General features: G+C 34.9%; 1 protein-coding gene across 1 annotated transcript in view; it reads left to right on the forward strand.

Moving 5' to 3' along the window:
- DMD (dystrophin) overlaps positions 1 to 27,992 on the forward strand; it is a 2,325,391-nt gene that overhangs the window by 415,571 nt on the left and 1,881,828 nt on the right. The window contains 3 exon segments of the mRNA XM_043994767.1: positions 5,964 to 6,056; positions 8,054 to 8,131; positions 22,640 to 22,732. Of these exon segments, the coding sequence (XP_043850702.1) occupies positions 5,964 to 6,056; positions 8,054 to 8,131; positions 22,640 to 22,732 (264 nt within the window).

The raw sequence follows: 27,992 nt of genomic DNA on the forward strand, positions 1-27,992 counted from the left end.
GCCACTCTGACAGTCACATGACTGCCCTCACTAGGCTTCCAATCATTATAATTTTGCCAGGCCCATGTAAGCGTTGGCGAGTGGTGATGACATGAAGTGCCAGCGCCATGGCAATGGCTAAAGCCAGTGGGTGGAGCACCGTGAGGTTTGCAGAGCCCCAGGCCAGGGCGCCCTGAGGCATAAAAACCTCAAATAACAATTAATTCTTTACAAGACTCATCTTCCTGAGTTCAAATCTAGTCTCAGACACCTACTAGCTATGTGACCCTGGGTCATTTAACCCTGTTTGCCTCAGTTTCTCATCTGTACAATGAGCTGGAGAAGGAAATGGTAAACCGATCTAGTATATTTGCCAAGAAAACCCTAAATGAATTCATGGAGAGTCAAACACAACTGAAATGACTGAACAACAACCGAGATTACTTGGTCTCCCTACAAAGGTTTTATTTTTTGCTATCCATGATCTCTCCCTATATTCCAAATCTATTGCCTACTACCTATTCTTGTCATCATAGGGTTCATAGAATTTTGAGTTATTTAAATGTAGTAATAGTATCATCAATTTAGTTAGAGAGGACCCTACAGGTCATTTAGTTCAACTCCTTCATTTTTATGGATAAGGAAACTGAGGCACAGAAATAGTAAAGTGACTTTCTCAGGATCACAAAGCTAGTAAGCAAATTTTCTAATTTCATAGATGATGAAAGTGTGGACCTAAATATTTAAGCAACTGGATAAATGCTGCTAAGATTTCTCATATTCTGTTATTAAATATTCCTTAAAGTACACTGTTTTGTTTTGTTTTGTATATGTGTGCGGTGGGATTGTGTTGCCTGTTTGCCTGGTATTTTTTACCCATCTTCCATTCCTGGATATTTCAAACTCGGGTTGTGTACATTTATGAGATAATGTATACTTTCAGTTGTCTAACTTTCCACTAAAACAGCAGGTGTTTTTTTTTTTTAATATTTCAAGCTGACATTAATTTCTCCAAATTTAGCCACATGTCACGATGTGAATTTTCCCTGTCAATCTAAAGGGTCATATGTGTCTCTGCCCCAACACTAAATATTTTTTTCAAACAAAAACCAAAAAAAAATATCATTTTTCCATTGAATATCTTTAGTTAGTTTGAAAAGGAAGGTTTGAATAATGCTGCCACAAATGTTGAGTTTTTCTGGGTTCAAGATGAGATTCCCTGGTAATATTAGAAAATTCATTTATATTTCATTTACTGCTGAAAAGCAGCCTTCTGTTGAAGTCTCATGAGATTGGCAGTTTTTTAAAATACAATTTAGATATAGAAATTTGTAATTAAACTGTCTTGTCAGAGATATCATCATGTTGGGTTGAGTGTCCTTTATCCCCTCCCCATTTTCAGATTTTGCTTATATTTCATTTCATTTTAATCACAAAACATTTTAAAAGAATTTTAATGACATTAGAAGAGAAATAGAAGCAGAATAGACAATTTGTTTTTATTGCCTCTGAAGGAACAGGAAAGCAATAAATGAATGTACCTTCCTTTATTTGGGTTAGGTCAGTTATGTATTTTCCTTGTTTCAAGATTGTACTTTTGATGGAGAAAAGAACCTCTTATTTCCTAGCCGATGATCTAGTCAGGCCAGCTAAAAGATCCACAGGGACATTGCTTGGGCTACTGCTAAAGAAGTATATCTTGGATGATAATAAAGAGGCTGCTAAGCCAAATTCCACCTAAAAGAGATCCCTGGGATGCAAGAGGAACAATATCCTGACAAATGACAAAAGATAGTTTATAGAAAGGACTGTGATGTAAGAAGTGGATTGTAAGGGAAGATGCACTTTATATCAGAGGCTCAAAATAGCTCTTCTGCTTTTGTGCTTCACTTGAATTAAGATAAATTGCTTTAGTATAAGTGTGATAACCTGTTATTGCTCAGTGGGGCATAGACTTAACCACCTTTGCCCATGACATCTGAAAAATGCCCCATAAAATGATGCCTGGAAAAACCATACATAATGAGTGTGCCATAGCATGTTTCAGTCAACAATCATTTATTAACCCTTTAGTAAGTGCAAGGAACTGTGCCATGTACTGTAATTCAAAGAAGGTAAAACTAGGCTCTGCTCTCAAAAAGCTCCAAGACAAATAAGAGAGATAACTTGCAAACAATGTGTACAAACAAGAAATAGAGAGGATAAAATGGAGATAATCAGCAAAGAAAAGGCATTAAGGGAGATTGGGAAAGGCATTTTTAAGAGGTGGAGGTTAGTTGGAAATTGAAGGAAATCAGTGAGGGCAGACGAATAAGAAAATCCAAGGCATAAAGAAATCAGTGGAAATACCCAAGGTGGGATGACAGAGATTCTCCTGAGAAGAATAGCAATGTGACCAGTGTCTCTGATTCCCAGAGTATGTGGAAGAGAATAAAATAAGTAAAGAAGACTGGAAAGGTAGGATGAGGCCAAGTTACAAGGTTGTGAAAACCAAAAGAAGATTTTATATTTGATTCCGTTGGTTCTAGAGTCACTGGTGTGCATGTGTGTGTGTGTGCATGTGTGTGTGTGTGTGTGTGTGTGCGTGTGTATGTATGTGTGTATGTGTGGGTCTGGGTGTATCAATACATTACTAAATGTAGTTGAGAATGACTGTTTCCTTGAAGCACCTCATATATGAAAGGTTAGATCAAATAACACAAAAATAAAGAAAATTAAAATTCCCCCATTGCCAACAATTATCTTTAAATAATTTTCTATGTTATTTTCTCTATCTCTAATGTGGAAAAGTTTATTAGATCGTTTTTGTTGTCTTTGAGTTATTGATGTCCTCATCTAGGGGAATTAATGTCTCAGATATGTCCTTCATTTATTCATTATGGAATTAATATTATCCTCCATGAAATCATTTAAGAAGTCATGCCTTTATCTTATTATTTGATGCTTGAACATTAATTTCTTTTTTTTCCACTTCTTGGGCTTTTTTTGTTTTTGTTTTTGTTTTTGGCAGGGCAATGATGGTTAAATGACTTGGCCAGGGTCACACAGCTAGTGAGTGTCAATTTTATGAGGCAGGATTTGAACTCAGGTCCTCCTGAATCTAGGGCCATGTAAAGCCTAAAATTCTAGCTGTGGTGTTTAAAATCTAATGTGTGGTCACCTGACCTGACCCCAGTGTGGGGGAGAAACTAGCTAAGATTTTCTGATCAATTCAGCAAGAGTTTAGACTTTTAAGTATTTATTAAAGTGTATTAGAAGTTAGTGAAGAGAGAGAGGTTGAGAAAAGATCCCTTATAGTATGAAAAATTCTAGCTTAGATCTATTTGGAATAGCCAGAGAGAAACCCTTGCTTTTCCTAGCAGTTCATGTGAAGTTCTGCCACCACGCCACAATCCTGGATGAAAAAGAGAGCGATTTCTGCCACTTCTCCCAGAAGACCTCTGTGAAACAGGAAGCAGGGCCATCCACACACACACACAGCGCCAAGCTAATTGGCTGGTACCTTTGATTGACATGACTACAGGCAGTTCTATAGATGTAACTTCTGGACTTGCCAGGCCACATACTTTCTCCTCAGGATGGATCTCTAATTCTCACAGCCAGTACTTTATCTACCACAGCTCCTAGCTGCCCCTACAAAATAGACTTTTAAGGAGAAATATATCCTTTAGTGAATTATATATTTTGATATAGAGACTAAAGCTATGCATATAAGATAAAGAAATGCATAACTCAAGAAGTTTAGACCAAGATTTTGTTTAAGCTTATTCTGGTTGGACAAATAAAAATGCTGTTAAATTTAGTCTAAACTTGAGACATAGACTTCTCTTATTTTTTTTTGTTTGTTTTGTTTTTTTGCAGGGTAATTTGGGTTAAGTGACTTGCTCAGGGTCACACAGCTAGTAAGTGTTAAGTGTCTAAGACCAGATTTGAACTCAGGTGCTCCTGAATCCAGGGCCGGTGCTCTATCCATTGTGCCACCTAGCTGCCCCTACTTCTCTTATTTTAATTACATCATAATCATAATAATAACAGTTAAAATTTAACTATGTACTTTACAATTATCTCATTTGATCCACACAATAATTCTGTGAAGTAGTGCTATTATGAATCCCCATTTTAGAAATGAGGAAACTGAGGCAAACAGAGGTTAAGAGACTTGTCACAGGTTAAACAGTTAGCAAGTATCTGAAATTTGATTTGAATTCAGTCTTCCTGATTCCAGTCCTAGTTGCTTATCCACTGTACCACTTAGCTGCCTTATGCTTAGTTTCAATCTCTTTGTTAAATAACTCATGCACTAACAAATACATGATTTTTAACAAGCTCTCATTTCAACCACATAAGCATATTTTTGTTCTAACATACCTGCACTCTCTTTTCATTGACCTTGTTAAAATAGATTGCTTCAATAGGTCTGCCTCCCTCTGTGAACTCCTTTCAGTAATTAGCAAGCACAAATCCATAGTTGAATTTTAGTGACATGAGGATGCTTGTTGTATATTTCACTTTTAGCTGACTTAACATTTTTGCCCAGACGTGCATAGTTAACTATTTTATTGTTGTAACTTGATTTCGTGATTCTATTTGTTTCTGGCATTCTCTTTGAACAAACCTTTACAAATGCAGAATAACAACTGTTCTTTAACTTGTAATCTAGTAAAGTTGATAGGCACACTGAAAATTTAAACATCTTGCCAAAGTTAACACACACACACATATGTTATGTACAAAATATGTTTTATACGTGTGTAAATATGAATATGTGTGTGAGACAATACTTGAGTCCAAGTCTTCTGATTCTAAAGCTAGCACTTTATCTGTTCTACCATCTTTGTGAGATTAAATAATATATGACTGTACATATACATGTATATTTGTTTTTACAGTATTTTAATGTAATTTATTTTAAAATGTTCAAATCTGTTTTATTTTCAGTTTTCTCTTCCCTTTTCCCCATTTTTTAGGGGTGGTAGAATATTGGTGAATGTGTTTTTAAGGAGGGAAACTGCACTGAATCTAATAAATGGCTATTTAAGTACCATGATTACAAAGCTATTCAAAGAGAAGATTAAAGTAAAAAAGTTATCTCCACTTAGAAACTTTGTCTCTATTGGCATCTTTTGTTAGAGAGCGTTTTCTATAAAAGTTGCAAACCTCAAAAGGAAATTCTCCTATTGAATGATATTATTTAAATAGTAGTATAGTAGAGAAAATTGGGTTTTAAGCTGCTTATGGGAAGGAATTCTGTTATGTCTTTCTTATGCAAAGCAGATAGTCATATGCCTTGTATCTTCTTGTAAATATTAAAAAAGTTCTGATATGCCTCCTGTTTTTGGAAGTACTGTAGAATGTGCAGGACATATAGTCAGGAGACCAGGAGTCAGGAGACACCTAGCTTTAAAAGCCTCCTCTGGCCTTTGTTAGTTACATGAATATGGGCATATCCCTTAAACCCTATGATCCTCAACTTCATCAGCTGATTACACTGATACTTAATTCACACAAATGTTGTAAAGTTCAAATAAAACAATGTATGCAAGTGCCTAATAAAGCTTTGGACACTGTAAAATAATTATTATTATTGTTATTATTATTATTATTATTATTATTTATTAGTTTCATTTTCCTCCAAGACATATAGTTCCACATGCATTTAGATAAAAATGAGGTACTCATTGCAGTGAAAAATAATACTTGATAAAACTCTAAGATACCTGGTTTAAAGGTCCAGTTCTCCCTAGTTATCTGAGCTTTCTAAAGTCACTTCAGCTCTCTGTCTCGGTTTCCCCCATTGTGTAAATGGTCAGACTGGCAGACCTTTAAGTTATTAATCTAATTTTTGATTATTTAAGAGGGCATCGAGAAATTGTGACAGAGGTCAACTAGGAAGGTAAAATTTCTAAAAATAAATGAAATAAGAAACATAATAAATTATATAGTATATTATGCTTCAATTAATTAAACTGTGTTTTTCTTTGTAGTTTGGGAAGCAACACATTGAAGATCTTTTCAACGATCTTCAGGATGGAAGAAGACTCTTGGACCTCCTTGAAGGTCTTACAGGTCAAAAATTGGTATGTAGCTTTTTTTGGAGAAGTCACTTATAAACTTTATTACAATTTCATAGACATAATTTTACATGATTCTAAAAGAAAAGGAAACGTGTTATTTTTATGACTATTGATTTGACAGACACAATTTCTTTTACCATGTGACAATTATCCTTTATTTTAATGTTGTCATGTCCATTTTAAATATGCTGAATAATATATATACAAGTTATCGATGGTAGCTATATTTTAAGAGTTCCAACTTACCAATAAGAGCAACTTCTTACATTTCCCTCTCCCTGACTCATTCTCATTGAACAATTAATTATATAATAGTCTTTTAAATATGCTATAACCATTGTAGCTAATTTGTAGCCAAATTTTAATTGAATAAGACATAATAATAGTGGTTTAAGTACTTAAGTATCTGTATTTTCCAGTGGGAAGGAAGGTATGGGTATTCCTTGGGCTAATACAGATCCCCTGCTATGATTTAAGAAATGATTCTTAGGAGTTGCTAGGACTGAAAAAGTCACTATCTTTCATCCAACGTGGTAATAACCCTTTTCAAACTTCATAAGACTAATTTTATCAATTGAATGCTATAAACATTTATTTAGTACCCATTCAATACAAATTACTCTGCAATGTCCTAAAGATAAAATGACAAGAATAAAAGTTCTTGCCTTTAAGAAACTCACACTTGTCCTGAAAGAAGATACAGTCTACAACTGGGTCCATATTCAAAGTCATTGAAGCTTGGTGTTATACTGGCATAATCTTTGAAATCTCAAGGTCACCTCAGCACCATGATAAAAACCAAGGGAGAATTCTGGTAGGGGGTGCAGTAAAACTATATTGGATATGTGGTGAATTCCTTTAGAAAAACTCAAAGTGTTTTCACAACTATTATCTCCTCTGTTCACACATATATTTCTTCCTGAGAGGTAAAAACCAAAACCAAAAAAAACCCCACAACAAACCAATAGCTCTTCTTATGTCTTGATTTTTTTTTTATGAGACCTGTTATTTCAGTGGCTTAAGGAATTCCATATGAAGAAGTTTTCTTGATCTCCTGAATGTTTCTACTCACATAACTACCTTGTATTGGTTTTGTATTTATTCAGGATAAATATGTGCATGTATACATACGTATATACAAATGTACATTTATTCATATATACATGCAACTATAATTGTATATGTGTATATATGCATACATGTATACACATATATATATACATATACACACATGTGTGTATATATATATACACGCCTATTCCTATGCCTATGCCTATGCCTATACCTATATATGTATATGTATATGTATGTGTATGTGTATATATGTATATAGACATATACATATTGAAGTATGTCCTTCTCTTTCCCATTTGGGTGCTATTTCCATTAAAGAGGGAAGTTGTTTAATTGTTTTTTACATTTTGTTTCCCCAGTGCCTAGCACAATGGCAGGCACATAGTAGGTGTTTTATAAACCTATGTTGATTGATTCTGAGCTTGAGTTCTATGAACTAATTATGACACTGTTAAGAGAAATTGAAATTTTTGATAATGTTACATTGCTTTATTTAAATAAGGATGAAACTGCTTCTAAATTTTCCCTCCAACATATAAATAAACTGACAAGATTAATATGAGAGTTTACATTGTATAAATTAAATTTCTTACATAGCTCCTTAAGATCCTGACCTTAAATTAGTCATGGGAGCAGATAAATTATCATAACAATAAGAAAAATAGCCTTATGGTATAATAATAATAATTTCAAAAAGCTTGCTACATAGAATACCAAAAAAGAGGGCACAAATCAAATCAGATGTTCTTTGTCAATAATTGTTAACAATTGACATTCATTTCAAAACTTTTTTTAATATTTACATCATTTTACTACTGAACATTATAAAACTGCAAATTGAAGGGTAAATTTTGTGAAGGGTCTTCATTATGTAAAATAAATCCTGTTTTCTGTGCTGGTCAATAAACATCTACTTTTGCTTGCAGCCAAAAGAAAAAGGCTCCACAAGAGTTCACGCTCTGAACAATGTCAACAAGGCACTGCAGGTCTTGCAGAAAAATAATGTAAGTAATCACCTTGACAGGGTTGGAATGTGTGCTAGGCAGCATAGTGAATGTCCACAAAGCTAGCTCAGGCCTCTCCTACGGGAGAGGGGATCCAGAGATGTGTTACAAATCAAAGCAGTATTATATGTAGATTAGGTACTGCTTCGGGTCCATCTATTGGTGGCTAATGTTATTCAGAAAGTGATTATTCTAATGGATGATGCTTTCTCTAAATGTAGCAAAGCATCCTTAAGCTTTTGTGGGGAGACACCTGAAAATCAATGCTATGATACTTCTGGAACATTTGTTACATGTGCTTACATTTTGGGGAATATTCTTTAGCCTGAAGTATTTCAAATGCCTGGAATAATGAGCTGTGTAACAACACATATACTGAATAAATGTCTGTTGAATGGAATTGAATCTATTAATTATGCAGATTTGTGGGCAGATCAGCATGAGAATGTTTTAATTTAAGATGTTAGTAAGAATGGTCAAATGCAACACATTAATTTCCATACTTCCTTTTTTGGAGATATTTTTTTTTTACTTTAAATATCATTATGTTGACCCAAGAAGCAGTATTAAAGAACCAATTGAAAGCTGACATTAGAGAAAGGAAGACCTAGTTTCAAGTCCTGCTTTTGACTAATAATAACTGTGTGATCCTGGACAAGTCACTTAATGTCCTGGTGCCCCAGGAAGCTCTCTAAAGCTCTATGTTGAAGTTACTTAAGGTGCTATAATAATAGAAGTAGGCACAGTTATCTTAAGAAGAATAATGAGAAAAGGAGTTCATGTAAAATTTTTGAATTTGTTTTTGTTCTCACTTTCTTATCATTTCACAAAGATGAAAATGTAATTGTAGAGTTTAACAGAATAAGAAGTCATAACTTGTGTCTAAGCCAAATTAAAGCACAAACTCTATTCCATTATTATATATTCTGAGTTAAATTTTGAGTTTACTTTTCCCTTTCATAGTACTGGAGTTAATATTTTCTTTATCTCTTCCTGGAGTCAGGAAGATCTGAGTTCAAATGTGGCCTCTGAAACTTAACTAAATGTGTGAGTCTGGGCAAGTTACTTAATCCTGATTACCTCATAAAAATAAATGAATAAAGTTAAAAGTTACTTCTGAGCATCTATTAAATGTATATATTCTAATAAGTATATGGTCATATTACATGACAGAAGGTCACATATGCAATAAATGAGAATGCATATTTGAATAAACATCATGTATGGTTTGATTGCCTTCTTTTGATACCATTAAATTTTCACAAAGGTGATAATCAAATTTATTTGTGGGTTGTTGGGTCCTATACACAAAATTGAATTATTTTAACTAATAAGACTACTCTCTTATTATATATTTTTAATGCCGTGATAGGACTTTTATTAATATATATGTGGAATTTTTCTGTAGATTCCTCATGAAGTTCACTATATATGGGATCATATGTAAATTCATGTATTTTAAATTTATGCCTGAAAAAATTGTAGTAAAAGCAGATATTTCCAAAGCTGAAGTATATTTTTTTCCTTTAATACTATTATGATTTTGCCCATGAAAAGAAATTTATTTCCCAATTATGCTATAAAGGATGATTAGATCACTTTTTGGGGATGAGAATGGAAAGATCATAAATATCTAGAAGTGGAATGGACTTCAAAGGCCCTCTAGTCCAATGTCTATATTTTATAGATTAAAAAGCTCACACACAGTGATAGCAGAATTCTGAAGAAGGGGAAAGGGTCTTAAATTCTTTGTACAGTCTTTTAAAAACACATATTTCAGGGCAGCTAGGTGGTGCAGTGGATAGAGCACTGGCCCTGGATTCAGAAGGATCTGAATTTAAATCTGGTCTCAGACAGTTGACACTTACTAGCTGTGTCACCCTGGGTAAGTCACTTAACCCCAATTGCCTCAATCAAAAACCAAAAACCAAAAGACAAAAAAAATCACATATTTCAAAATACATAGGATCAGCTTTGGAATCAGGAAGAAGAGTTCAAGCTTCTGACTTAAGAACCTTCATGCCTCAGCGTCCCAGGCATCTCTCTAAGACCCTGAGTTACTGACACTCAGGGAGATTCCTCAGTTAAAGGCAATGATTACTGAAATGAATGAAATTATGGGTTCAGAGTGATTATTATTTTAAAATTATTTTACTTGGTCCGTACCTGTGATTTACCAATTATGGAACTAAATATGATGCATATGATTCTCATTTAATTTTCTTTTCCCATTAATGTCGTGGGACTTGATGAGCATGATAGCTTATTTTAGTAATCTAGGAAGGTGGCTCAGTGGATAAAGTGCCAGGCCTGGAGTCAGGAAGACTTCAGTTCAAATCCAGCCTCAAACACTTACTAGCTGTATGACCCTGGGCAAGTCACTTAACCTATGTTTGCCTTAATTCACTGGAAATGGAAAACCCCATAGATAGTATTTGCATGCTATGCTCCACGGTATCATAAGGAGTTGATAGAACTGAACAACTGCATCTATCTAGTTGTCTGTCTGTCTATCTATCTTCCTGTCTATCTGTCTATCTGTCTATCTATCTATCTATCTATCTATCTATCTATCTATCTATCTATCTATCTATCTGCTAAGTGATACAATAGATAAAGTGCTGGGTCTGGAGTCAGGAAGATTCCTCTTCCTGGGTTCAAATTTGTCCTCAGATGCTTACTAGCTGTGTGACCTTGGACAAATCACTTAACTTTGTATGCCTTAGTTTCTTCATCAATAAAATGAGAAAAACAAGGAAATGGTGAACCACTCCAGTATCTTTGCCAAGAAAACACCAAATGGCATCATGAAAGTCTGATGTGACTGAAACAACTAAATAACAACAATGTGCTAGGCAAATTGCTAAGGTCTGAGACAGTCCCTGTCCTCAAGAACCTGTAACAATTGGAATGACGCCACCTGCTAGAGACTTACTGTAGGAAAGCTCCAACATGAGGAGAGGGCCTCTGAGGGCAGGACCATGCATCTTTTCTTTGGCATCAGGAAGTGACATTTGCTTGTGGGAGGATGAAGGTGGGAGGCTGATGCTCTGACTCGCTCTTTTTCCTGTGGATTCTGATGGAGAGCAGAGCTAGGAATGCTGTCTCCCTTTAATAGATAGATGAAGCTAGGCCTTTCCCTTTCTCGCTAGACCTTTCTCTTTCTCTTCAGCAAATTCTTATTCTCTTTAATAAATGCTTAAAAGTCTAACTCTTGCTAAAGCTTATAATTTATTGGTGACCACTCATTAGATATTTTAGACGGTATAGCTAGAATTTTAGCCCTTACAAACCTAACAATTTAGTGGAGAAAAACAATGCAGAAAAGGATGTTTAAAAGATCTGTGGCAAGATAGAGAAAGTCAAAGAAATAGACCCAGGTAGGAACAGATAGAGTGACTAGGTATCCTTTAAATGGCAATTTTAGAAGGAACTTTTCACTCTGCCCTCCAATCAGAAGTGCCAGGGGCAGAAGGTAACCTTCTGTGTGAGTACCAAGGGTGATGATATCTTTTCATTCTCTTTTAATTTAATTTAATTTAATTTTTAACTTTTTTCCAATTACATATAAAGATTTTTTTTAGTTCCTAATTTTTCTCACAACCTCCCTTACTTCCCTCCTCTCAAGGCTAGCAAGCAATCTGATATGTTATACATTATAATCATGTCAAACATATTTGCACATTAGTCAATGTTGTAAGAGAAGAATCAGAACAAAAGTGGGAAAAACACAAGAAAGAATAAACAAGAACAAGAACAAAAGTGAAAATAGTCTTCTTCAATCCGCATTCAGACTCCATAGTGCTTTTTCTGAATGTGGAAAGCATTTTCTGCCATGACTCTTTTGACATTATCTTGGATCATTGTATTGCTGAGAAGAGTTAAGTCTATCACAGTTGATCAGGGTGATGATATCTTAAAAAATTATGAAGTCAGTTGTGATGAGGTTCTTGGGAGGATCATGAAGAATTCCAGGCAATAAATGACTTGAACAGGATCATGTGGCTAATAAGTTTCTGAGACAGGATTCAAACCCCAGTCTATCTGGAGTTCATACCTCTATAGCCCTTTTTATGCCTTAGTTCATTTAACCTTTCAACAACTTGCTGAAGCAGGGCAAGTTGTAGTATTCCCACTTTGTACATGGGGGTAACTGCAACCTAATGAATTCGTGCTCCTCTTATTGACTATTTCATTTATTTTTTTAAAATTCCCTCTTTGGTAGAGGCATACAAAAATGCTTTTTTCTGGAGTTCAGGGTTTGAAATTTGTCGGTCCCTGCCAGATGTGATCAATTGTGTCATAATATGCTTTGAATTTCTAGATTCTATACTGCGCAAACTGTAGAAGCTAGTCATTTCTTTCAGCTAAAGCAGGAAAAAAAGAGGAAAGTTTCTGCCTGAAGCAGACTTTACCTCAAGTTAAAGACCCTCCTGTGTCTGGTTAGCTTCTGCTTTCCAGTGGATTTGTTTAGTTTTGACCTTTGGCTCTGTCTTTGACCAAAAGCTTTTGCATCCTCCTGGTTTCAGACTATCTGTTCAAGTTGACCCTGTGCTTGATTTTCCTTGACTCTCCAGGCTGGTTTCCAACTCTGACTTCTTTAACAAATGGTATTCAGGGCTCAGGCTGACAGAACTGAGACAATGCATTTAGTCCCTGATTTGTACTCAAAACATAAAAGATGCTACTTACTGTCATATATGGACTTAGCCCTGCCAGCCATATCTTTTGTTCAGTCAAATACTAAAAATAAACACTCTCTCCACCAAAAAAAATAGAAATTTTACAATAAAATGAACATCTCAAAACCAGCATTCACACTGAGAGCACATATTTTTACCCTATCAAAATTATGTTTATTTCACAGATTTGGAATTTGGAGGCACCTGAGAGGCCATCTGGTTTCCCCCTCCTCATATAATAGATGATTACACTGAGGCCCAGAAGGATCAAGGAGTAAATGACAGAGGTGGTATTAGAAATCAGGTCATCTGCTTCCCAATACAAACAAAAATTACTCCTTGTACAGGTTCTGTGTGCTTAAAACAGAGGTAGATAAAAAAAGACAAAACCCTAGGCAAAAGTGGAAAATGATTAGAATCACCTTTAGCATTTTCAGCTTCTCAGTTCTTTACCAGGTTCTCCCCTTTGACTACAAGGGTGACCTCAGTTAAAACACTTTTTTTTTTTCTTTTCTGAACCTCCTCAAGTACATTTCATTCCAATGAGGGGACTATTTCCTTTCAAGTTTTAAATCTATGATTAACGGTTTCTATGATCCCTTCATTGTAGACTTGTCAGGCCTCCATTATCTTCTTGTTCACCAACCACTTCCTCCATCTTTGAATACAGGTTCAACAATTTACACTTGTTGATTGACTCATTCCCACTTTATTGTGACAGAGTGCCTGGATTACTAAACCTTTCACCTCACCTAGGAACTTATATTTTGAATCTTTTATCTCAAATTACAAAATTAAGCACTTTGTCCTCTGTTTAAAGGAATTCCAGGCAAAGGTGAACTGATGGAGAAGCCCCTGAAATATCACTATGCCTACTTAAGTATATCTACTCCCTTTCCTAATTGCTCCTCTATTCACTCAGTTAACATTGAGCTCCCTGTCTTCCCTTTACCTTTCCTGACATCTTTCAGGAGAATACTTTCAGTTTGCTGGTGCATTTGACATGCTTTTAGTTAGCATTCAGTTAATATTTAGCTAATATATTAGTGTAGGTTTCCTTTCAGGAAAACAAACAAACAAACAAAAGCTTTGTCACCTATGGATGCTAAAGAAAAATGTTCTCTCCAACTGAGCACAATTCCTGTGTCTCATAACTCAGTAGGGAAAAATCTGTAAAATTGAGAAATAGAAGTTTGGGACTCCACTAGGAGCAGCTTTTGTGGCAGCTAGATGTAGATGGTGGGGTCTAGAGAGTTAACATTACAAAAAAGCAAATATACAAGTCAGATCACTACTAAAGAAATGACATTTCAATCTGAATTGATAGAAGTGAATACATGTGAAGTGATATGAACCTATATTCTGAAGATTAAACTTTCAGCAATTATTTTGTAATCAAAAACTGTTTCCTATTTTAGATTGAATGAGTGGTGGTCAAATGTCAGGAATCATTAAAATGGTGAGATAATCTCTACTCTCCTTGACTTTTGGCTCTTTGATAATCAGAATCTTGAAGTGTCAGAGGAATAATGTGAGTTTTGTCCTTTGAACTTTCAGGTACTTAGTTAATCATGTAGGGATATCATCCCTGAAAAATCTCAGCTTGGGTTACTGCAGACTCAGTGACTTCAAAGTGACACTTTATTTTTGTAGCATTCTGTGCAAAAATAAAATTATGACACCTCCAAATTATTTTGTTTCATGATTTCAAAAGGGATGCTCTGAGAATTTGATTTCTGTGTGTGCATGCAACATACCCAATGAATGCACCCTAAGTGCAAGGAGTGAGAACAGCTGAGTCCTAGTCCTATCTCTGCCCTTAACTAGCTGTGATTTGAGTTGCCTTTTGTTATCTCTGGAATGCTATAATAATACTTGTTTTACCTATCTCACAGGGCTCTCAGGCTCAACTGAGATAATGTAAAAGGAATTCTTTTTTAGTGTATGAAGAACCCTTAACGTATAAGATGGTATCATCTATATATGACATGTAGCAGACTTTAAAAACACTTTCACAAAATTAGTTTTTTGTCATAATTTAGTTCCTCTATCAATGTACATTGTTTAACCATTTAATGGATGTAGTAATGGCTCAAAGCCTTATAGAATCATAGATTTAAAACTGAAAGGGATAGTAAAGTTCATATAGTTCAACCCCTTCTTTTTAATAGATGAGGGAATACAGAGGTTAAAGATCATGTCCAAGGTCACCCAGATAAGTAGCAGAGTTGAGATTTGATTCTCTGATTTCAGATACAGCATTCTTTTCACTGGACTGGTTTATTTCCTGAGTTGTTTATTTATTCTATGTTCTATAAATGAAAAATCACAAAGGGATGAAAATGATAAAAACTGACTATGGTAACTTATAGTTATATAACATTTTTGTCCTTTTCTCATTAGAAAAATCTACATGATGCTTTATTTATTTATTTGTCTGTTTGTTTATTCATTCATTTATCCATTCATTCATCTATGTATTTATTTATGTATGCATCTATTTATTTATTTGTTTGTTTGTTTGTTTATTCATTCATTCAGTTAGTTAGTTAGTTACTTTTTGCAGGGCAATGAGGGTTAAGTGACTTTCCCAGGGTCACACAGCTAGTGTCAAGTGTCTGAGGTCGGATTTGAACATAGATTGAACATAGATTCAGGTCCTCCTGAATCCAGGGCTGGTGCTTTATCCACTGTGCCATCTAGCTACCCCCTACATGATGCTTTAAGAAAAAGGTTGTAGCAGAATTCTTTCCAGGATTGCCTTAATTATGTGCCAGGTTGTAAAACTGGGATATCTGCAGGACAGAAATTTTTGTTTGATTGTTTGTTTTAAATAATTCTGTTGGCTATTACAGGGTAAGATATATAGATATACATATAGATATATACACATACAAATATACGTACACATATATACATACATACAAATATTCATCAAATACTTCATATTTGTAGCTAATAAATGAATAAAAATAAATTTACATTTAATAAATATAGTTAATAGAGGAAACTAGATTGTGTTGTGGATAGAGCCCTGGACTAGGCATCGGGAAAACCTGAGTTCAAATGTAAACTCAGACATTTACTATATGTGTGACTCTGTGCAAATCACTTCTATTTGCCTCAGTTTCCTCATCTGTTAAATGGGGTTAACACTACTACTTACCGACCAACATTGTTGTGAAAATAAAATTAGATAATATTTATAAAGTGCTTAGTACTGTGTATCATACATAGAGGAGAATGAATGCTTGTTAAATCAGTTATATACCCATTTCACTGAAACTTTTTTCTATATCACAAGATATTAGATTGGAAAATCATGTAGTTTAATTATGGCCCAATAACATTGTGACTTGCACAATGGAATATATCTAATTGTTAGAAAAAATGAAAGTAGAACCAGGTGACTCTAATCCAAATGTTCTTTTGACCACCATGATTTCTCTTTACAATTCTTCTTTTACATTCCCCTAGGATGTATTTCTGTATATGCACATACCTTATCTCAAATAGCTATAAATTAAACTTTTGAAATCATAATCAGTTGATTATGGATCTAAAAGATTATTGTATCTAAAACAATAAACTTTTAATAGCAAAGTAGGATATTTTTTACAAAGAACATTTTAAAATTTGAACTTCTATATTCATGCAGTATTAAAAATAAGCCCTAAAAAGTTACAGCAGTAGCTATCAAAGAATCTATAATGTAAAACCAGAGCAAAAAAATGGCTCATGTAGACACACTCTGTTGTTTGTCAGTATAGTTCTGTAGATCATGAAATAATCATAGTGTGAGCTTATTCATTTCTGAATGAAAAATAGACATGATTCATTCCCTAAAGGCTTAAAATTTTAAATAGTGTAAATGTAACCAACTCAACTCTCAATGTAAAAATACATCTGCAGGACAGCAGAGATCCTTTGCCATTCCTGCATTTTTGATATGCTGCACTCAATATATTTTAAAAATTTATATATGTTCTTGAGAAGTTTCTTTCATATGTAGTACATAGCCTCTTCAGCCTGACCATATTATGACAGATGTCTTGTGAAAGAAACTTTTTTGTTCTTCTTTTCAAATTTTAAAAATAGAATCTCACAGAGTTTTAGGTTTGGAAGGGACATTAGAAATTATTTAGTTCAAACCCCTTATTTTACAGATGAAGCCTGGAGTAAGCAAAAGACTACTTCAAGATTCTATCATAAGTTAGTAGCAAAGCCAGGGCTGAATAGAACATAAGACCAAAATGAATATTAATGAGCATTTTTGTGTAGAGAAAAATATATTATATATACAATGTTGAAGAATAGGAAGTTAACGTTTTACAAACTCAAAATGTAAATAAAAGGTTTTCAAACCATTAGTATCAAATCACTTTTTATATAAAAAGTTGAAATATTCTTTTAAGAAAGCAACCTTTTTTAAAGAGAATAATATTATTAAATGAGTTGGACTTCTTATCACTAAGGTTTGGGGAGTTCCCCCCATCTTTCTCTTAATCTCCTAACCAATTCCATCTTTATTCTTTTTTGGAATTTTAATATATGCATTTTAAAATAATATTTCCAATTAATAGAGCATTATATTACCATTTTAAATGATGAGTGCAATATATCTGCTATTCTATAAGCAAAAACAAAACAAAACAAAACACACAGAAACTAAATTATGTTGCTTATTCTCTAAATCTCAAATCCTGTTCCCACAGCCATAGTAATCCTAACTCAATCTCATCCTTAAATTATCATGCTTTATTTTTAATATGAATAGAATAAATATTAAATCTTTTTTTCTTTTACAATGAAAGGATTTAGATGTTGTTGGAATATTGAAATGCCCTATGTAGGAAGCTTCATCTGCAGTGCTAGGAAGAGCATTCTCAGCCTGCAGGAACTGCTGCCAAATGCTTTTCTGTCACATTCCTAACCTCTCTCTCACTTTCTAAAAGAGATTGTGAACAAGCCAGTGAAGAGAAATGCTCTAAACATTATAGAAGAAAGTCAGGGGGTTGGGGAGTTGGGGTTAGGGATGAAGGTCTCCAATTGGCACAATTAATTGATATTTTCTTTCTGTCAGCTTTTAGCCACATGCACTTTGACACTCCTTTCAGCCTTCATCTTTCCAGATTCATTTCTGTGTGCATTGTAAAGGTACATATTTTGGCCTGCTTCGTGTATTATGGAGAGCATATAAGGCTGGAGGGGGTAAATGGAAATAAAAAAGTTACTGCTGATTGCTGGTAATCTGTGATAGCTTTGATTTCTTGCAACATTTTCCAGAGATCTCTTCCCCCAAATAGAAAAAAGGAATGGCAGCGAGTTCAACTCTTCCCCACTGTTTTTACCATTATACCTGAATACTCACTAAAGCAGGGAAGGGATGAGTGAGGAGAGGCCAGTAGGGGGCAGAGGAAAAGAAAGGGATGAATTCACTCTCAGTTCCAGTGAGACAACCAATTATTTATTAGAGAATAAATGGGATGCTGTCCACTATAACTAACAGCATCTGAGGTGTGGCAAGATGTCATAGTTTACTAGAAACTGCACAAAACTTTCATACACTCTCATTCAGGAGACGGAATGATCAGATATTTACCCTGCGTTTTTCTCTGAGAAAGTTATATAGGTTTTTGTTGTAACCAGATCAGTATTATTATTAGTGTCAAGTGAGTAGGCTTGGTTTTATATTTTTGCTTTATTCGAATATTTTAATGGATATTTGAGTATTCTCTCTGATGAAGTAAATCATAATCCACTCATTCTTACATGGCCTGTAAAATTTTCCTCTATACCCTCACTTAAGTTTGCTACAGGGGCTCTATCTTACTAAGGCACCTTCCTTAAGTTCTCTTCACACTTTTGTTAGAGTGAAATGAATGATGACAGACAGTGGAGTTTCATGGATGGTGAGGAAGATTTCTGACATACTGTCTATAGTACCAGAGGCAATGTCTCAATCTCTCAGTGTTCTTGTTATTCAGTCATTTTCAGTCATGTCTGACTCTAAAAGACTCCATTTGGGGTTTTCTTGGTAAAGATACTGCAGTGGTTTGCCATTTCCTTCTGCAGCTTTTTTTACAGATGAGGAAACTGAGGCAAACAGAGTTAAGTGACTTGCCCAGGGTTATACAGCTAGTGTCTGAGGTGAGATTTTTACTCAGGTCCTCCTGACTCCAGGCCCAGCACTCTATTCACTGCACCACCAAGTGCCTTTCAGATTTTTTCAATGAATTTATTAGTTGTGCTGATTTATTCCTCTTCTTTGTTTCTTTGTTTCTTTCTCCTTCTCCTTCCTCTTCTTCTCCTTCTCTTTCTCCTTCCTCCTCCTCCTTCTCCTCCTCTTCTTCTTTTTCTTCTTCTAATCTTCTTCCTCCTCTTTCTTTTTCTTCTCCCTTTTGTTTTAAAAAAAACTATTTTTAATAAGAAATGGCTCTCTTGTAAGGGGAGGGGAAAGTACTGGGGAAAACCTCAATATGAAAAACAGAAGACAAAATTTTTTAAGGGGAAAAAAGTGTACTAATTTTGGTTTTCTTTGTTTGTTTGTTTTTCGGGGCCATGGGGGTTAAGTGACTTGCCCAGGGTCACACAGCTAGTAAGTGTCAAGTGTCTGAGGCCGGATTTGAACTCAGCTACTCCTGAATCCAGGGTCGGTGCTTTATCCACTGCACCACCTAGCTGCCCCCCTAATTTGTTTTAAAATTCCATAGTTCTGAGGATCATTTTCTTCCTTCCTAACTTGTTTCTCCTACCTGGAGTTAATCATTTCTAAAATGAAGTTTATGTATAGTTTTTATCTGTATAAGTGGGTAACTAGATCTCCCATTCTTTCCTAGACACATTGTACCATATAGGTATCAAGTATGGTAAAGTCTTAACTTCATCCACAGCAAGAAGTCCATACGATGTGAAATGATCATTTGAGCCTATGAGCAAATGTAAAAACAAAATAGTCACATAGCCCATTAGACTATCCTCAGAATGTAAGGAACCTTTGGAGGACTACTGAATAAATCATTCCTATTCATCTTTTTCAAGGCAGTTGGGGTTAATTGACTTGCCCAAGGTCATGTAGTAGTAAGTGCCTTAGGACAGTTTTGAACTCAGGACCTTCTGACTCCAGAGCTAGTACTCTATACACTGTGACACCTAGCTGCCCCATTTCCTGTTCATCTTAGACCTGAACTCATGGAAAGAGAAGGTTAACAAGATCCTCTGCACCCTAAACCTCTCTCCCTTACACCCTCCCCAACTAATTTATGTAGTGGTAATCCTTAAGCTGCAGAGCAATCCTCCGTGCAGCCAACAATAAGCTTGTAAGGAAATTTTCCTTTAACTGACCAGTCTCTGAATTCAGGAATTCTGGATCCCTTTTGACTCTTTAACGTGAATGGAAAGTCTATTCTCAGGTCTCCAAACTGTGCTCAGAAAAAAAAAAAAAAAGAAATAATTAGTCCAAATGAAGCCAGGAACCTGAAGTACGTGGACTTAGGTTACCTGGACAAGTATAGTCTGATTGCCATGGGCTTCTTCTATCAGTTGCCATATTTTGCTCCTGAGTGGGAAAAGGGAGAAAAACTGCCCTCTCCTCTCCCTTAACCACACTTGCTATCTACTTTAGTCTGAAAGAACAAGGGACAAAAATCAAATAGACTGAGCTCATCTTTATATATCACATCAGTAAAGGCAGCTTTTATTTTATAAGCCTGTACTTTCATCATCCATCATCTTGGAAGTAATCCCAGCCCTGGGGAGACAATCAGTGAAGTTACCCATGTCTTCTCAGTAGAGGATTTAAGAGTATATACACTTCAGTGAGACATGGTGACTTTTAGACCTCAGTCCATTCCTTGTTAATCTCATCAAGCTGATTGGCGAACTCCAATTGATCAGGTGCTCACCAGATCAATTCCCTTGCTTATACATGAAGTTAAAATATCAACTTGACTTTTAAAAATCTCTTCAGAATTTATTTATCCACAGCCCAACAAGGTGTTCTTATTTAGGCTTAATTGTGTTCCAACTTTGTGAATTATACTGAAAGTAAAACATATGAAATGAATTTATTTACCTTGGTATTTTATTAATTTTAAAATAAGTCAACAAATCGTATTTTCCTATTCTGAAGGAATGACTGTGAATATAATTTTTTTAACATTTTTTTCTCTTTCTTTTGGTGGGGACGGGGAATGAGACCTAAGTGACTTGACCAGGGTCACACAACTAGTAAGTATCAAGTGTCTGAGGCTGAATTTGAACTCAGGTCCTCCTGAATCCAGGGCCAGTGCTTTATCCACTGCACCATCTAGCTACCCCTATGAATTTTTTTTTAAAGAGAAAAAATATGCATTGAGGTTATAGATATCACTTTTTAAATGAAAGGTACAAGATTCAAAACTTGAAGACATGCCTTTCCATGAAACTTATCTTAAGCAATCTTTTCTTATCTTTTAAAAAATACAGTTAGCTATTTTTACTTTATGGTGCGCATTTACATGCATGATCTCATTTGCTTCTCATAACCTTATTAGTCTCATGAAGGATGACTATCAGTTCCATAAATTTAGTGACCTGAATTCCTATTATGTGAAGATAAATAATTCATCAGTTTTGCTTTTCATATTGCCTGAAACTATGATTTCAATGTTGTAAGAAACTCCCAATGAGGACACTCCTACCAAAATACTTGGTGCCCTCCCCCCCAAGAGGTTAGGTGATTTGTCCAAGGTCATACAGTCAAGTCAGAGGCATGATTTGAATCCATGTTTTCCTGATACCAATAACATCACTTTTCCTTACTACAACATATCACCTATAAATACACTGGAATTAAGAAAAAAAGGAGTCTTTGCTTTCAAAAAACTTACATTGCACTTGGGGAATAACAATGAAAATGTCTTTAGGCATCATTGTGCCTGTGAGACTATGTTGATATTTTGACTTTGAGGATATTTTTATGTCTTACTTTCATGGCGTTGTTCCAGTTCTGCTGTCTAGTGATGTCCAAACCTTGGGACAAACCTTTCTGATCTTTAGTTAGGCTATTCTTCAGAAAAGGCAATTAGCTTTGTAGAACCAAAGATCTCTGGACTTTAGTGAAACCATATATTTCAATAATAGAAGTAATATTGATTGAAGTACGTAACTCCATGAATTCTTCCCCTGCTGATCCTGGTTTAGTCAGGAATATCAGTCCCTTTACAGTATTCTATATGATCTGCTGAACCTGCTGTTCAGGTTCCAAAGGAGTAGATAGATGACATTCAGTAACTTTCCTCCAAATTTCCTATATATATATATTATCAACTTTACATATTCCTTATACTTTGTTGTCATCATGATTACAAGTTTAATTAAGAATATGGAGAAAATCGATTATCCTCTGAAGTCTGTTTTGAAAACATGTATTTACTATTTCATCATAAATATGTTGTGGATACTTTCTAGTCTGGAAAAGTTATTTTAAGAATTGGTGTTTAGGGGGCAGCGAGGTGGCTCAGTGGATAAAGCACTGGCCCTGGATTCAGGAGGACCTGAGTTCAAATCTGGTCTCAGACACTTGACACTTACTAGCTGTGTGACCCTGGGCAATTCACTTAACCCCCATTGCCCTGCAAACAAAACAAAAATTTAAAAAAATATGTTTTTTTTTCATTTTAATATGACTTTAAAAATATTTTATGGTTAGCTAAGCAACTGATTATTTTGCTGCTTAGTCTCTGGAAACATCTAAATTTAATTACTTTATTATCTTGTTCCCTTTCATAGTAGGCTTGTGTTCCCTTATGTATCTTCATATATCTTCCTTCCTTTCTCCAAACAGGTTGATTTAGTGAATATTGGAAGCTCAGACATAGTAGATGGAAATCATAAACTGACTCTTGGTTTGATCTGGAATATAATTCTCCATTGGCAGGTGAGAGCCCCTGATAGATGCTTCTTTATAAATAATGTGTTCTGTGTACCTTCTTTTCATTATTGCCTATGACCTACAAAACAAACATATGTATTTCAAACAAAACAAATCCATACTCAAAATAACAGCTTTTAAAATTAGCGCAGCTCATGACAATCTGTTTACCTGGTATCTGAGGCATTAAGAACTGATGGATTATGAAAGAGACACCAGAGAATTTGGAGCAGTTATTTTTTTCAATCTTAATTTAACTGTGGATTATAATAATAATAATTCAACAAAGATAAGCAAACTCATGAGAAAATATCTTTTTTTCCTATAATTCACCTTGAAGTAATTTTGTTTTCATGTACATATGTGTGTATGTATATAAACCCATATTTCATATATTGTTAGTGTTTTCTGTGTTTTTCTAAAATACAATTTCCTTTTGCAAAATTTTAGCCATAGGCATGAAGCAGCCCCATTTATTTTGTATTAGATAAAAAATGTCAGCTAACACTAAAAATATTTGTGGTAAAAACATTTTAAGTTAATATAGACAAACTGCTCTCTCAGGTGACACCTACATTTAAACTGTAGTCTTTTAGAGACATATGTATTATCTAGCTCGAAGATTGATTGTAATACTAGGAATTTCAAGCCAGGTAGGAAAGACACTTAGTACAATCCATGCTAAGAGGATTGGAAATAAAATTTAAATAGACTTCAAAAAATACCTTTTAAGTAATTGTCTACTCTGCCAAAAGGTAAAACTTAAGCTGATATTATCTCAAAGCACAAGTGAATCATAGCATTGAGTTGGAAAGTGACCTTGGATTGACTAATGTTGATAAGTCTATTGATATTCACAAAGGAAAAGGATTTATTAAACACTTACTGTTTGCCAGGTTTTATGATAAAGCCTAAATATTCAAAATACAAGCAAGCAAAACAATCTCTGGCCTAAAAAGGAGAATAGAATACATGAAGAGGAACTGTAAAGTGAGAGGAGGCATATTTGAGTGAGATGGTGTGGAGCTTGCCAGGATTTGTGTGGGAGCCCTGGATCCTAGACAGATTAAGTCAGTGCTAACCTATTAGACACTGATAACTCAAGGGCAGAACACAAAATGGGGAGTGATGAAACATGATGACAAGAGTATAGAGAGCATGGTGAGGGAATGCCTGAGAAGTGAACCCCTGATATAACAGTTGCCTTGATAGGTGGGCATCTCAGCCTCTTCTTAAACAATTCCAAGAAAACAAAGAGTTTATTACTTCATAGAGCAGAAAGTTGTTTTGTTTTTGTTGTTGTTGTTGCAATCCTAATTCTTATGAAGGATTCTTTACATTGTGTCAAAATATACCTCCCTGCAACTTCTACCTACTATTTCTACTTCTACCAGAAGAGGAAAGGTAAAATGTCTACTTACCCTCACCTTTAAATGACTGAAAACAACTCTCCTTCCAAACCTTCTGTTCAGATTCCAGGGATCCCAGGTTCTTTATATAGTTTCTCCCATGACTTGATTTCAAGTCTCTACTCCCAGTTAAACAAACTTATCATATGTTAGAAACTGTGCTATATTGTAGTCACAACTTCTTTTGCTTTGTGCTCACAAATTTCAAATCATTCATTGTAGAATTTTGCCAAGAATTAAATTCAAGTTCATTAGTCTATATTTTGTGAATTTCTTTTGCATTTTGAAGTATGAGACTTTTGCCCATCTCCATTTAAATTACTTCTGGTCTCCACAATTCCTTGAAGCACACTCGCAATAGTTGGAGTAGGACAAGATACTCTCTAAATTCTTTACAATTCCATATCCTAAATTATATTTTTTTTCAATATTTTGACATAGATAGATAGGCAGGTGATAGTTTGAAAAAACATTTCTTGACGGAGCACCTAGCACCAGCCCTGGATTCAGGAGGGCCTGAGTTCAAATTCAGCCTCAAACACTTGACACTTACTAGCTGTATGACCTTGGAGAAGTCCCTTAATCCTCATTACCCTGGAAGCAGAAGCAGAAGCAGAAGCAGAAGCAGAAGCAGAAGCAGAAGCAGAAGCAGAAGCAGAAGCAGAAGCAGAAGCAGAAGCAGAAGAAGAAGAAGAAGAAGAAGAAGAAGAAGAAGAAGAAGAAGGAGAAGGAGAAGGAGAAGGAGAAGGAGAAGAAGGAGGAGGAGGAGGAGGAGGAGGAGGAGAATTAAAAAAAATTCTTTAGTATGTATTATATGCTAGACAATCTGCTAACTGCTGAGAATATAAAAACAAGAAAAAAAATCACTCCCCTCAAGTTTACAATGGAAAAAGACAAACATAAGGGAATTAAGAATTGGGCACAGACACTGTGTTAAAGCAGCAGATGTGGATGTGGAGCAGAGAAGGGAGTGAAGTGAAAGTGAAGTGAGTAGTATGACTGGGGCTCCTGATTGGCAGTCCTGGACAAGGACTCACCAATAAGTAAGCAGATCTTTGGGTGGAGTCATCCTTAGCTGGACAAGGCAGCTGTTAGGAATGTAGAGTAGACCAGAAACTAAGCTGGGTTGAAGTCAAAATGTATCCACTCTAAGAGACTTGATTTCACCTAAAGTCACTGAACTTCCAACATTTGTTTTTACTCTTACTAGAGATAAAGTCTGCATTCTTTTGGACCTGTCAAGTGGAAGTGCTCCTGTATGAATCAGCAGTATATTTTGGTGGGCTCTAGTAAAATACCCAGTTACCTCCCATTTAGCCATGTCAGTTCTCCTTGTCTTTAGCAAGAACCTTCCATTGTAGGAATATTGGGAATTTTGTTATTCATCATGTTCAAATACTCACTTAAAGGAAGACAATCCTAAATTTTGAAGTATTCAAGCTTCCTTTTAATTCTAAGTATCACTTGCCATCCTCTCAACAGTGATTTGGATTTCCGTTCCCCTTTTAAAAACTTTTTTTTTCTTTTTTTGGCTTTCTTTCATTTATTATTTTTGCCTTCTTGATAAAAACTCTTTCTTTATACCCTTTAGGTAATTCATATTAAGCTATTCTTATATTTGCATGGAAAGTTTATACATTTTGCTTTCATTACTGCCTTCATAAAAGCATATGAAATATGAATTTAAGAAATGTTAGGTGAAATTTTAACATGGAAATTTATATTTAAATGTGTTAAAGAATTGTACACTTTTCAGCCTATTTATTCAAATGGATCTAGATTTGATTGATGTGGCTGTACTAATAGCACAAATTCCAACCAATCTCTTTCTGCCCATTTTTTGCCACTCTTAATCTATGTCCTCTTAGAAACTCAAACTAATCTCTACCCAATATGTTTTACATTTAAATGTTTCTCTTCACTCCAAATTGATAACTGAATCATGCATAGAAGAAAATGTCAACCAAACTCAAAGATAATCAGGCTCTTAAAATCAATTGTTGATGGATCTTACATATTTGCAATAATGCATTAGAGTGTGAGGTCCTAGGTGACAGTTCATTCATTCAGTCAACTAGCATTTATTGTGTCTATTATGTGCTGAGTCTTGATGATACAAAGAAAGATAAAACTAAATAAAAGCAGTGCTTTCAAGTAGCTCATAGTTTAATGGGAGAGACATCTAAGAAGTCATATACAAACAAAGTGTATGCAGGTTAAATTAGAAGGATTACAAAGAGATGGCACCAAGGCTGGCAAAGGCTAGGACATTAACTGAAACTTGAAGAAAGACAAAGAAGCTAGGAAGTAGAAACGAGGAGAGAGAATTCCACACATGGGGGGCACCCCATGAAAATGATTGGAAAAAATAGGGAAAAGGCCAATATCACTGGACTGTACAGTATATGGTGGGGAATAAAGCATAAGAACACTGGGAAAATAAGAAAGGTCCAAGTTATGAAAGGCTTTGAAAGCCCAGTATATTTTATCCTGGAGGTAATAGGGAACCATTGGTGTTTACTAAATGAGGAAGAAGTGATATAATCAGACCTGAATTTTAAGCAGATTCACTTGACCGTTGAGTGGAGGAAAGATTGGAGTGAGGAGAAATAAGGCAGAACCAACAAACAGGCCATTACGATAGATGGAAGGTGGAAATAATAGCACTTGACTAGTGACTGTACATGGGGTCAAGTGAGAAGCAATAAGCAATTGAGGATGACACTATGTTTTTGAGCTTGCATGACTAGGAATACCAATACTAATAGGAAAATAGTAAAGATGGCAGGGCTTAGGGGAAAAGATAATGAGTTTAGTTTGGGACATGTTGAGTTGAAGATTTTTATGGGTCATACAGTTCAAAACATCCAATAGATAGAGATTTGAGATTGAAAGTCAGCAGAAAGATTAGGCCAGGGATTGTTTTTTTTTTTCCTATCTTTGTATCCTCAGCACAGTGCCTAAACATGGTAAATGCTAAATAAATATTTGTTGGCAGACTGTTTTTTGTTTTAAGCATTGACCACATGTACATTTCTTTATAATACTTAATGATAATCATGCTATAAGTGAAACAGTCTGCTAAAAGCTGTCTTAGCTAAGCATTTATATTGCTCATTCTTTATGCCAACAACTTTTTTTTTTTCTGATGTAAAACTAATTGCATTATTGAAACTTGAAAAAACTGCTTACAAGGAATTTTTAGAAGATTGCTAAGGGTGTGGAACTTTGAAATATAATAGCTTGAATGACACTTGGAAAGACTCTAAATAATGCTTGGAAGGCAATCAAATGTACTAAAGATAATTAATGAAAATAAAACCAGGACAGCATATCAGCCACCAATATATTCACAGCTTTTTTTGGTGCATTCTTCCCTTCATTCCTTTAAAGATATAAGCTCATTTCCATATTCCTTTTTTCAGTTCAGTCAGCATGTATAACTTTGATTAATGGTCATAATAGTGAATATGTTGAGATAAAATGCAAGACACATTAATGGGCACTCTAGTGTATATGTGCTTTGTAGCTTAGTACTTGGATTAAGGAGAAATTGGAGAGAAATATAACTAATTGACCATCATCCTTTCTCCCTTTCTGGCATTGTCAAGCAAATAAAATGCACCATACAAACACACACACAGACACACATACACAAACACACACATACACACACACATTCCAGTGATATAAGCCCTTTATATTCTTCAGCATATTCAACAAAAGGCACAGAGTTTGTCAACCATTCAAGATCACAGAAATACAGATAATTTTTAGAATTATTTTCTTTTTTGTTGGTCAAAAGATCATATATTTCTTATTCTTGCAAATTGACATCATTAGGATTCAAGGAGGTG

The sequence above is a fragment of the Dromiciops gliroides genome, chromosome 3 (assembly GCF_019393635.1).
Source record: "Dromiciops gliroides isolate mDroGli1 chromosome 3, mDroGli1.pri, whole genome shotgun sequence".
NCBI lineage: Eukaryota > Metazoa > Chordata > Mammalia > Microbiotheria > Microbiotheriidae > Dromiciops > Dromiciops gliroides.